Here is a 12816-nt window from a genome sequence, read left to right as displayed (position 1 = left end):
CGATCGGCGAGGACGCCCCCTCTTGGCAGCTGCAAAACATTAATATCACCCACACCACCCCAAAAAAAGGATATAAAGAGCAACCAGGCATAAAAAATGGACACCTGAGCACTGGCCGAAGGTCAGCTGGTCCAAACAATCCTGTTTTCTTTAAGAACACGTGGACATCCAGACACGTGAGGAATGTATATAAATAAATAAACATACGTCTATACCTGCTGATGGATTCAATGGAGTACATCAAGTGCGATCACACACACACTCACACACACACACACACACACACACTCACACGCGCGCGCACTCACGCAGAAACCTCTCGCACACACACGCGCGCGTACTGGAGCGCTTGTGCGTCTGGAGCGCTCGTCGCTCATCAGTCTGCACGGTAAGTTTATTTATATTCATTCTATCATCGTGTTCTGTCATTAACTGACTGATGAATGAATGAGTGAATGAGTGAATGAATGATTGAGTGAGTGAGTGAGTGAGTGAATGAGTGAGTGAGTGAATGATTGAAGGTGCTGTTGAGTTCTTTGCGCGATCTGGAGCGCAGTTTGTTTCAGCGTTTTGCTCCACAGGTGGTTCAGACCTGCAGACGCAGGAAGCTTCCACCACAAGTTTCATTTTCTTTACAAGATTTAAACCCTGGACTTGTTGCTCATGGTCCAGCATGTGGACACCAGACCGTAAGCTGGTTGGACATCCTGTTCCAAAACCATGGACACCTTCACACACCCCTGTTTCTCCTAGAACGGCACTTTCTCTTCCGGGAAGATTTTTGGAGTAAGGCTGTAGGAATCTGTGCCCTTTTGATCGGAATTAAGGTTCTTGAGGTGCATCTGACGTTCTTGAGGCTGTTGGGGTGCATCTGTGGGAATCTGCCGTTTTAGTTAAAATTAAGCTTCTAGAGGTGCATCCAGTTATTTTAATTCGTTTATATGTCTCACTATTAAATAAAGGTATAAATGACGGTTATATTTAAAGTAGGTACATATATATATACAGTATATATATATATATACAGTATATATATATATATATATATATATATATATATGTGTGTGTGTGTGTGTGTGTGTGTTTGCTCCAATCCGAAGATTTTTGGACTGTGGCTGTAGGAATCTGCGCCCTTTTAGTTAAAATTGAGGTTCTTGAGGTGCGTCCAATTATTTCAATTTGCTTTATATGTCTCACTATTTAATAAATCAATGTTTTTATTGATGTAATAATAATAGAAGAATAAATAACGTTTATTTTTAAACAGTAATCTGGGTTTGATCCTTGGAGTTTGGTATGTTCTTCTTTTGTCTGCATGACTTTCCTTACACTTTTCCACTACATGTTAGAGGCATGTGTGAATGAGTGAATGGGTGGATGTTTTTCTCGGGGTGCGTTGCTGTTTTGAGCTCAGTGTTTCCGGGTGACACCAGACCCACTCCAGTCCAAAGATTTTTGGAGTGTGGCTGTAGGAATCTGTGCCTTTTTGGTCATAATTGAAGTTCTTGAGGTGCGTCTCCCAGACATGAAGAGAACATTCAAATCCACACAGAAAGGACCCGGACCGCTCCACCTGGGAATCGAACCCTGACCCTTCCTGCTGTAAGGCAACAGTGCTAGCCACCGAGCCACTGTGCCGTTTTCCTTTCCCCGCAGGCACAGCCGACCCTGCCTGTGCAAAGTGACTTGTGTGTGATCTTTTCGGCTCTAACAACAGCCGCTCTTCTGCCTGGTCATTGTACAGTAGTTGTTCCAATTCATCCCAAAGGTGTGAGATGGGGTTGAAGCCAGGGTGCCGGTGTAGGCACCCGGCCAGGTTTATAGCTCCACCTGGCATTAGAACTCGAGGGCCAGACCCCTGCATCACTAAAGCGCCCCAAACTGTGTGAAACAGGATGTTTAACAATCCTGGTCCTGGGCAGGCGTCCACATACTTTCGGACACGTGTTATAGATTTTTGCTGCAGGTGTTTAATTGTGGAACGGCTCTCATTATGCACGAGTCTGAATACGGCGAGAGGAAATGAAAACGGCAGGTGGAATGAAAATGAGCTGGAACAATCAGGCGGCGTCTCCGTCCTCCGTACCGTCGTACAGACTTTTCAGATCCAGCTTTATTTCAGCACCTTGGTGTCATGCTGCTATTGCTTTTAAAACCCCACTGTTCCACGCCGCCTCCTGTAATTTCGGCGCTGCAGACGAACGGCGGGTGTTCACAAAAAAACGCCCAGCAGACATCATAAACACCGTATGGACAAAAGTATCGGGACGCCCCTTCTAATCATTGAATTTATGTGTTCCAGCCAATGCAGTTGTTAACAGGTGTAGTAATTTAGTTATATCAAGGAAAAGACATGCTTCTTGTTTGCAGGAACAGTTTAAGGAAGGCCCTTTCCTTTTTAAGCATGAGCACGCTCTATGAAGACATGAAGAAACTCCAGTGTCCTGCACAGAGCCCTGACCTCAGCCCGTCTCTACAGCTCTGAAATGAACTGAAACATCAACTGATCAGTCAGCACCCGGAAATACAGCGGGCACAGATTCCCACAGACATACTTCTAACACCAGCACTGACTGCACGAGTCCCGTGCTTATTATTTACATTGTGACTTGGGTCCTGACATTGTATGTTATTTCTGCACACGCATCAAACACATTATTGATCATTACGATCACAGAGTCGCTGGATAAAGGTTAACAGCGATCGATCGCAGTTCGATTTCATAATAATGCGGACGCACCGGAAATACGCCACAGCCAAACCCACCGGGCTCCATGAGTGCAGGCGCAGGCATCTTTCTATTCTTTTTAAAGTGGGGTGTAAGTGGGGGTAAGGTCCACAAACTTTTGGCCATTCACCTTATCAAGAATGTACATACCTGACCATGACCTTGACCATTGTTGGACATGATATTAAAACAGAGCGACCTATCTTTTCGGCTATAACAACAGCCGCTCTTCTGGTTTACTTGTCCTTGTACTTGTTCCAAACTATCCCACAGGTGGACAGGAAGACAGGAAGAGGCCTTCCCTAAACTGTTGCCACAAAATGGGAAGCATGTTACTTATTGTATGGAGTTGTTTTGATACACCTGTTAGCAGTGGGTGTGGCTGAAACACCAGAACTCATTATTGGTGAGGGGCTATAGACACTTTATGGCCAAAAGTATTTGGACGCCTTACCATGAGCTTGTTGGACATTACATTTAAAAAATGATTGGTATTAAAATTTAAATTATGATCTTTTCAGCTAGAACAACAGCCGCTCTTCTGAGAAGAACACAAGACTTTGAAGTATTTCTGTGGGAACTTGTACCCCATTTATTCCAAAGAGCTCTGTGCAGGACACTGGACTTTCTTTATAGAGCTTGCTTCATGCTAGAACAGAAATGGGCCTTCCCTAAATTGTTGCTGCAAACACCTGTTAGCAACTTTAGTGGCTGAAAACACATGCATTCAGTAATTAGAAGGGGTGTCCACATACTTTTCTTTTTATTGTGTATAAAACCCTCTTTAATTGAACAGAATTAATCCGTTACATTAATATTCGCTGATTAAAAGCAGATCTGATGACGCTCAGACTGATTCTCTCTGTAAGTAGTCGTGAATAAAAGCTGCTGTCTGGAGAATCGCTGAAATGTCACGACTTTTCACTAAACTTCTTGATTCTGAGTAAAACGGTTTTGAAGAAAGAAGCTCTCGGAGCAGAATTCCATCCAGCCGTCATTTATTATTCATCGTTAAAATGTCGCTCTCGAACCCGAGCACAATGAGAATGGAAATCTCTCTCTGTGTGGAGATACTGACGCTGTCAGCGGGAAGAATGCGTCTGAATAACGGGCAGAATCGAAATGTGGCATTTAAAGCTTTTCACTCTCGATCGCGGCTCTACGCATCTCGAACCGCATCTCGTCCGCAGATCTAACAGACAAAGACTGACCTGAAACGGTGCATCGGCATCAGATCATATTCAACCAGATTTGTGGTCAGATATGCTGATTAATACATTGTGAAAGGTGATTGTCTGTGTGCAAGCATGTATTCACTGATACATTTTTCATGGTTTTGGTAGATCTGGTGCCAACCTGAAACACTGGGTATGTGGGGGTCGAATATAATATTGTGTGTGCAAGTATGTATTTGGTGCTGGTGTGAATACCTTTGCTCAGATAGGTGATTATGTGTGCACAAGCATGTATTTACTAATTAATTTTACATTATTACATCATCCTGTGCAAAATTATGGCAGATCTGGCACACGCAGGTATCACACATTCCATCACAGGGCACACACACACACACACACACACACACAGGGTCATTTATAGTAGCTCCAGTTATCCTGACTGTATGTCTTTAGACTTGTGGGAGGAAACCCGGAGGAAACCCACATGGACACAGGGAGAACATGCAAACTCCACACAGAAAGGACCCCGGTTGCCAAGTTGGAGAATCAAACCCAGGCTTTTTTTGTATATCAAGTGCTAAAAAATGTGGTGTTTTTAAACCCCACTTCAGTTCCGGAGGTGTTTTGATGCACTAATGTCGTGTTTTTACATCCTCTCTGATGCTAACAGCTCACCACTCAGCTCCAGCGCACCATTACTGCAATTTCCATACTGTACAGACATTTCTTTTGATGCTGCATAGCAGTCTGCACTTTATTTCTTTATATCTTATATAAAAATAATAATAGTTTGTTTTTCTGCATCATGAGAAACAACTTCAGATTTACCTGTCATCTGGTGAGCTTTACTTCGGTGGATAATATTTACACACCATTTCCACGCTGTGTCTCAAATTGAACCAAACTTTATAGCGTGTAGCAACCATTAGTGCTAATTAGACATGACGTCCAGTACAGTGGTGTGAGATTTGAGACGCAGCCGCTTAGAATTCTGTTGAAACTTTAGGCTCTGAGGTTAGGAGTCACGCGGAGTAAAAGTCCGACCCCGCGTCACTAATCGTGATATAAAATCAACAAATCAATGATTTTCTTTATGCGTAGTGATTGATGTGAAGGTTGTGGGTTTAAATCCCAGTGCACTGAAGCTTTGTGCTTATAAATGTCGCATTAAAGATTTTTTTGTTCGATAATCCGACCCACATAAAATCAAACCCTGTAAGAGCCGCTGGCACGAACCCGGCGACCGAGTGCTTCATCATCACATCTGAGAAACCTCCTGCCGTTAATTATGTTGGCACAAAGTCGAAAATAAACCCTTTAAAAATGACCTAGATGCCCTATAAACCTTATAAGCAACCCCATAACATAGCCAATTCAATACAGCCAAAAGTATTTGGACACCTGACCGTGATCTTGTGACTTCTGTGTGAGCTTTTCAGCTAGAATAACAGCCGCTTTTCTGAGAAGCTTCTCACAAGAATTTGAAGTACGTCTGTGGGAATTTGTGCCTGTTCAGCATTTTTAGAGCTGGGCGCTGATGATTCAGTCGATGTTCCGGTTCATCCCAGAGCTGTTGAGTGGGGTTGAGGTCAGGGCTCTGTGCAGGACACTGGAGTTTCTTTAAACTGAGTTTTTCTTTGTCTTTATAGAGCTTGCTCATGCTGGAACTGGAAGGACCTTCCCTAAACTGTTGCTGCAAAGTTGGAAGCATGTAATTGCCTTAGGAACTGTTTGGCTGAAAGACACAAATTCAGTAATTAGAGGGGGCGTCCCAATACTTTTGTCCATACAGTGAAGTACACACTGTTTGATGTAGGCCAGCTGTAGACTAGTGGTTAAGGTACTGGACCAGTGATCAGAGGGTCGCTGGTTCAAGCCCCACCACTGGTTCAAGCCCCACCACTGCCAGGTTGCTGCTGTTGGGCCCTTGAGCAACGCCCTTAACCCTCAATTGCTCAGACTGTATACTGTAACTGTAATGTAAGTCGCTTTGGATAAAGGCGTCTGCTAAATGCTGAAAATGTAAATGTAAATGATGCTGACGTCATATCCAAATATGAACCCACACGCCACATTAAGGACGCAGGAAGGGCACATCAGAGTCCTCACAAATAGTGACGGGGGGTAGGGATCAAACCCAGGTCTCCAGGACTACAGTGCTGTGTGGCACTCACGCTACCTGCTGCACCGTCATAAGACGTTATAAGTAAAAAACGGAGTGGATGAATCTCACGCTCGTGATCAATCCTTCTCGCCCGTGGTGCAGCTTCATCAATCACTCTGTCTCAGGATTTATTACTCTCTGAAGGTCCCGGAGTGGCTACGGAGATACTGAGACACGTCCAAAACTCCTAATCTGGACTTCAGCTTTCTCTTTTTACGATTTTTGTCGTAGCCAATTAATCTTCCACTGCAGGGTCCCTGATCCCATCTGAGGAGGGTATATTTGCATAACACACACTCCCTTTGATGCATGTGCGGTCCATCGAGCACTTCTTATTCGCCCGCGCTGATCTCCACGTTCCTCCACTTCTGTACAGGCGCCTCGGCTTCTACCCAGGGTTTTTACACAGTCAAAGACCCCGCCCACTTTTTAGACCGGTCTTTACCCACCCAGCAGACTAGTGGCCAGTTTTGTCTGGCCGATTGTGCCTGCTAGGGGGCGCTAAGCCAACCAGAGAGTTTAGAAACCCAGGTGTCCCTAACCCTTTTTTAGACGTTTATACGTTTCTCCCGTATTGAAAAAGAAGCACCTGGAATTGCTATTGTCACCCCAAATATGGCTAATATGTGTCTGTGTGTTCGCCCGGCCGGCCGATAGCACCGCTGAGATTCTAACCCAGCTGAGTCACAGCGTCCGGCAACACTACGTCTGTTTACATTTTCGTCAAATTACCATCCAAACATGAATCTGTGTCTGCGGAAAACATTAATTCCATGTCTGTTTTATCACCGCTTTATCCTGGTCAGGGTTCCTGTGGGTCTGATTTATTAGGTGAAGGGCAGGAGACACCCCGGACAGTCCATTGCAGGGCACACACACACACACACACACCTACACTAGGACAATTTTAGCATCTCAGAATAACCTGATTGCATGTTTTTGGACTGTGTGAGGAAACCGGAGCTCCCAGAGGAAACCCACGCAGACATAGGGAGAACATGCAAACTCCAAACGGAAAGGACCCTGACCTTTCAGCCCGGGAATCGAACCCAGCCCCTTTTTGCTGTGTGTTTGTGAATTATAAACCTAACCTGAGCTGAAACTCCTCTGACGTTTGTGTGTGGATGTAAAGCGTGTTGATTTCGTGATGCGGGGGAGCAGAACCAGCGCCTCATCTCCAGTACTCAATTTGCAACTTTGGGTTTTTTTGCATTTAAGAGGGGGTGGTAAAGACCCCAGGTACGACACAACACACAGGGGTGCCAGACAGGGCGGAAGGGTGCCAAATTAAACACCCCGATGAGTTCTGTAAACAGTGACTGTGTGTAAGTTTTCACTTTACATTGATTTGGATCATAAACAAACACAAAGGGCGTGAAGTGCGGCGGGCAGAGGGTAGAGAGGAAGGTGACTGCCGGCGTTTTCGTGGAGGGTGAGGGGTGTGTAGAGACCGTTCCTTAGCAACCAGACCAGGTCTTGTTTCCTTTCTGTGTGAGGAGCGCTGATGAGGAACGGCGTCGGGAGGCGAACTCGCCGTAATTTCATTGAAAACGATTTTGAGATGCTTTCGACGTTTGATCTTTCACATGTACAACCTGTACCGACTGTATGTGGGGAAAAGTTTGTGAACCCCAGGGGGCGGGTACAGTATATAAGATCAAAAGTGTGTGTATATCTCTCCTAATTCTTATATTTATTGCTAACTTTATATTAATGATATTATTTTAATTATGTAAAACAAACCATATGCTTCAAAATGTATGGTCGACATCGCTGGTCCGCTGTGTACAGAGTCCTGACCTCTGCAGTAAACACTGATGGGATTAACTATAATGGCTCGGTGGGTAGCACTGTCACCTTATAGCAAGAAGGTCCTGCGTTCGATTCCCAGCCTGAGCGGTCCGGGTCCTTTCTGTGTGGAGTTTGCATGTTCTCCCTGTGTCCGTGTGGGTTTCCTCCGTGTGTGTGTGTGTGTGTGTGCCCTGTGATGGACTGGCGACCTGTCCGGGGTGTTTCCTACCTTTCGCCCAGTGAACTACCTTTCGCCCAGTTTAGTTTGGGGAAGGGGGTGGGGGGGGGATTAACTTTTTGACATTACTGTCTCTGGGTGGAAGATAGGTCGTATCATGATCAGAACTGACGTTTATTCATTGCTTTTTTCAGGGGACTGTTATTACGGACATGTCTGGGTATGACCAGCTTGTGAACGGCACTGTCCAGACCTTCGACATCAGGTGACTGGAGCGACAGGATCAGATGGAGTCCAAGACGGGCGGCCTGGTCGACAGAACCCTGTGTGAGCGTGCCAACATCAGCCTCGCCACGTACTTAAACACGTCCCTGTCGCTGCAGCATCATGTGAATAATGCCGTGCTGGGCATCATCCTGGGCACGCTGTGTCTTCTGACCGTCATCATGAACATCCTGGTTCTTTTTGCTGTCAGAAAGGAACGCACCCTGCACACGGTGGGGAACCTGTACATCGTGAGCCTTTCCCTGGCGGATCTTATCGTCGGTGCCACCGTGATGCCGCTGAACCTGGTGTACCTGCTGGAGGACGAGTGGAAACTGGGTCGCGTGGTCTGCCAGTTCTGGTTGGTGATGGATTACGTGGCGAGCACGGCGTCTATCTTCAGCCTGTTCATCCTCTGCTTGGATCGATACCGCTCGGTTCGGCAGCCGCTGAGATACCTGAAGTACCGGACGCGAGGGCGGGCGACGCTGATGATCTGCTGCGCGTGGCTGCTCTCCATGACGTGGATTGTTCCCATCCTGGGCTGGCGCATGTTCGCCAGGGTGGATCAGAAGCCGGAGCTGGAGAGCAAGTGCGACACGGATTTCCGCTTCGTCACGTGGTTCAAGGTCGTCACGGCGATTCTCAATTTTTACATCCCGTCGTTCCTCATGCTGTGGTTCTACGCGCAGATTTTCATCTCCGTGCGAGAGCATTACAAGCAGTGGGAAAGCGTCACCATCGCCAAGGTAGCGTTGGACGGCAACCTGCAGGACCTGGAGCAACCGAAAACGTTCTGCCAGTCCGCCCAGGAGGAGGACCTCACCCTGCAGGCGTTCTCACGGAATGCCAACCTGCTGGATCAGTACACTCTGGAGCAGCCTTGCAACTCGAAGGACACCAGCGAGGGAACACTAGACAACAAATCCAAACATCGCAGGACATCGTTCTTCAAGATCGCAAAGCACATGAGGAAAACCTCACGAGAACCCAACGAGATTTCCTCCATAGGTCCTGACGACAGCGTGGACACGCCGTCGAAGCAGCCTTGCCAGATTTTGCACCATGAGGACAACCCCGACCTCAAGATGTTCGTATCCGTAAACGACTGTAACGTGCTCGTTCCAAACTCGGTGGCGAACATCTGCGAGATCGCTCCCAACGCGGACGTTCACCAGCACGCCACGGTTCTGAGCAACGACGACCCCATCGCGCGGCCGAGGCAGTCCTGGGGACCCGACGAGGGTCCGACCATGGACAACAGCAACACCCTGACGCTGCGGCAGACGTGGCAGAAGTTCTGCGAGCAGTCCCGACAGTGCGTCCAGAACATGCGCGTCCATAAAGAGCAGAAAGCCGCCCGGCAGCTCGGCTTTATCATCGGCGCGTTCATGGTTTGCTGGATCCCGTATTTCATCACGTTCATGGTGATGGCGCTGTGCAACACGTGCGTCCATCACGACCTCCACATGTTCACCATTTGGTTGGGCTACATCAACTCCACGCTCAACCCCTTCATCTATCCGCTCTGCAACGAGAACTTCAAAAGAGTCTTCAAGAAGATTTTTCGCCTCCAGAAGTGACGTTTCTCGTGTCCGACTTTTTAAATATCGGTGTCAGTGTGAGGGTGAAAGGCGTGGCGTCTGTTTTGTGTCTGAAAGCTTCTCTGTTCCACAAGTTGTCCCCAAAATTTTTGTTTTGAGTCTTTGCTACCAATCAAAGCCAGAAATGAAAGATACCAGAATTATTAGACTGAGGAAGTTTGGGAGAAGCTTTGCTGTCATATTTTTGTTTTTCGGTTCTTAAAAATACACTATATGGACAAAAGTATTGGGACGCCCCTTCTAATTATGTAATTCATGTGTTTCAGACGCAACAGTTGCTAACGTGTAATGAATTAGTTATATAAAGGATTAGGGAAATGTTAGGGAAGGCCCTTATGTTCCTGTTCCAGCATGGCTGTGCCCCTCGGTTTTATGAAACTCCAGTGGCCCAACTCAACAGCTTTGGGATGAATTGGAACATTACCTGAGGCTTTCTTCGTATGGCTTCTTCAGTGCCCAGCCATACAAATACGGTCATCTTTTAATTGAACGGGCACAGATTCCCACAGACAAAGTCTTGTGAGAAGCCTTATTATAGCTGGTCACTCAATTTTAATAAAATTGGTTTTTAAAATGTGATGCGCCTTAAGCTCATGGTCAGGTGTCTACATACTTTTGGCCGTATAGGATACAAACCCTGCATTTCTAAACCCTGCATTACGACCGCTTTATCCTGGTCATGCAATCTAATAACAAATGCCAGTCCATCAAAGGCTCTCGTTTGTATGTGTGTGTGTGTGTGTGTGTGTGTCCTGTGATTGGCGACCTGTCCAGAGCGTTAACTGCTTTTTACCCAAAGAATCAGCCCCACTGCGACCCTGACCAGGATAAAGCAGTGATTAAACAGACAATGAATGAATTAATAAAGTACATGACGTTCTGACAGCTTTCAGACAAAAGACGTGTTGATTTTTGACTCGTAAACTGTATTTGTGTTATTTATTAAAGCCGCGCTGTGTGACCACCGTAGGTTTTACGTTCGGCTCTTTGTGTTATCGTGTGTGTTTGGTTACGGCTCATATTTCTGGTGCTCTTGGGTGTTTTTGTGCTTCTGATGGATGGTAAAGGATGTTCGTAATCTGCATCAGATTAAAGCATCTCTACAAACGCGGCCTGAAGGTTCAATAAAATTAAATCTAAATTTCATTTGGTCTGTTTTTATTCTCTTTCGTTTGGTTCTTTCAGGCGAATTTCTGCTTTTTAAAAATTTATTTCTTCTTGTTTTCTTACTGCAATTGAGAAATTGACACAGAAAAACATTCCTGGAACTGTGAGCGGATGCAACAAATGTGTTTACTCTCAGAGCAACTATCGGCATGATTTTAAAAGGTGGGGGGGGGGGATTGATTCGCAAGTGAACTCCTCCATCTCCTGACTGTGGAGCGATGGAACTTGTGTCCACAGGAGCCCTGTTGCTGTACGCCAGCCACCGTGCCACCACATACATTACAATCATTTCATTTATTTAAGTGTTTTTGGCTCCTCTGCTGGACTGTGCGATTTCCTGGCCGGTCAGTGTGTGTCCGAGCCTGCCGTTTATAAAGTCACCATCTGTTTGCGCTCCACACTTCCCTATTTGTGTTGCACGTATTTGCTGAACATTTATTAGCCCCCCAGTGTAGGAAAACATGACCTCCTGCACCAGGCTAATAATAACCAAATATTCACTCTGTTAGAATAAACACCAGATTTTTTTGTTCATGTGGACAAAAGTATATAGACACCTGACCATGAGCTTGTGGCGTATCTACTATATCTAAAGTGGTACAGCTGTACCAGCCTCCACTCTTCTGGCATGTCTTTTCACAAGGTTTTGGAGCATACACGTGAAAATCAGTGCTCATTTAGTCATTAGAGCACTCGTGAGGTCGGGCGCTGATGCTGAACGAATAAAAGGCTGGCTCATAATTTACGTTTCGATTCATCTGGAAGGTGTTTAATGGAGTTGAGGTCAGAGCTCTGTGCAGGCATGTGGAGTTCCTTCTGAGTAGTCGATTCATCACTCCAGAGAACACGTTCCACCGCTCCAGAGTCCAGTGGCTTTGTATTTAGACCACAAGAGCTGACGTTTGGCATCGTTCATGGTGATTTTGTTGATCTTGTTTTGGTGCTGCTTTTTAAATTAGAGATTATTTTTACGCTACACTTCTGTTCTGTGAGCTTGTGTGGCTTTGTGGCCGAGCTGTTGTTGCTCCTAGACACTTTTTACTTTACAACATAACTGCACTTACTGTTGTCATTTCAAACTGTACAGTACGCTTGATTAAAACAGCCTAGTTAGAGTGTGTCCACATATTTTTGGTTTCGTGGTGTACGTCTAGTTATTGACTTTTTCTCTTACACTATTTGGCCAAAACTATTTGGACACCTGACCATAAGACTCTGAAGTATGTCTGTGGGAATTTGAGGCCATTTAGTCAATAGATGAAAGCATTTGTATGGCTGGGGCACTGATGTTGGTCAATAAAGCAGGCTAGCAGAATCAGGACAGTCTATTTTATGTGAACTTTGCTAAATTTAATTATTGAAAAACTGGTGATGCCAATGAAGGTCAAGAATTGCAATCTGGTAAAGATGCTGTACGATAAACCTGCCAATAATGGATTTATTACCACTCCAGTTTCACCTCAGATCAATGCTTTTTTAGGTGAACGTGTCCCTCAGTTATATTGATCGACAATTGCTGTGACTTTCATTCTGTGGAGGCGGTCGTTATTTTGCACAAAAAAAGGCTGAAGGATTCTGAAGAGGAAAATATTAAATGTAGGCTACACATTTTTATATTCTCATTTGTTTGTTGTTTTTTCTTGGACAGGGACACGTGTTCCATTTATTTAAAATACAGTTTTCATTGAAACCCCAGAAATGACATGACGTACAGTACCACGTCCCCTGCAAGTGTGTGTAAA

The 12816-nt window shown here is 45.6% G+C and overlaps 1 protein-coding gene across 1 annotated transcript; it reads left to right on the top strand.

Annotated features, from left to right (window-relative positions):
• Positions 1-8326: 8326 nt before the first annotated feature.
• Positions 8327-9886, top strand: hrh1 (histamine receptor H1). The gene has a single exon (XM_062987174.1). The coding sequence runs from the start codon at positions 8327-8329 to the stop codon at positions 9884-9886; it is 1560 nt and encodes a 519-aa protein (XP_062843244.1).
• The last annotated feature ends 2930 nt before the right edge of the window (positions 9887-12816 follow it).

This window comes from Trichomycterus rosablanca, chromosome 24 (assembly GCF_030014385.1).
Source record: "Trichomycterus rosablanca isolate fTriRos1 chromosome 24, fTriRos1.hap1, whole genome shotgun sequence".
NCBI classification, from domain to species: domain Eukaryota; kingdom Metazoa; phylum Chordata; class Actinopteri; order Siluriformes; family Trichomycteridae; genus Trichomycterus; species Trichomycterus rosablanca.
The sequence above is the reverse complement of the archived record's forward strand: the minus strand, read 5'-3'. Positions and strand labels throughout refer to the sequence as shown.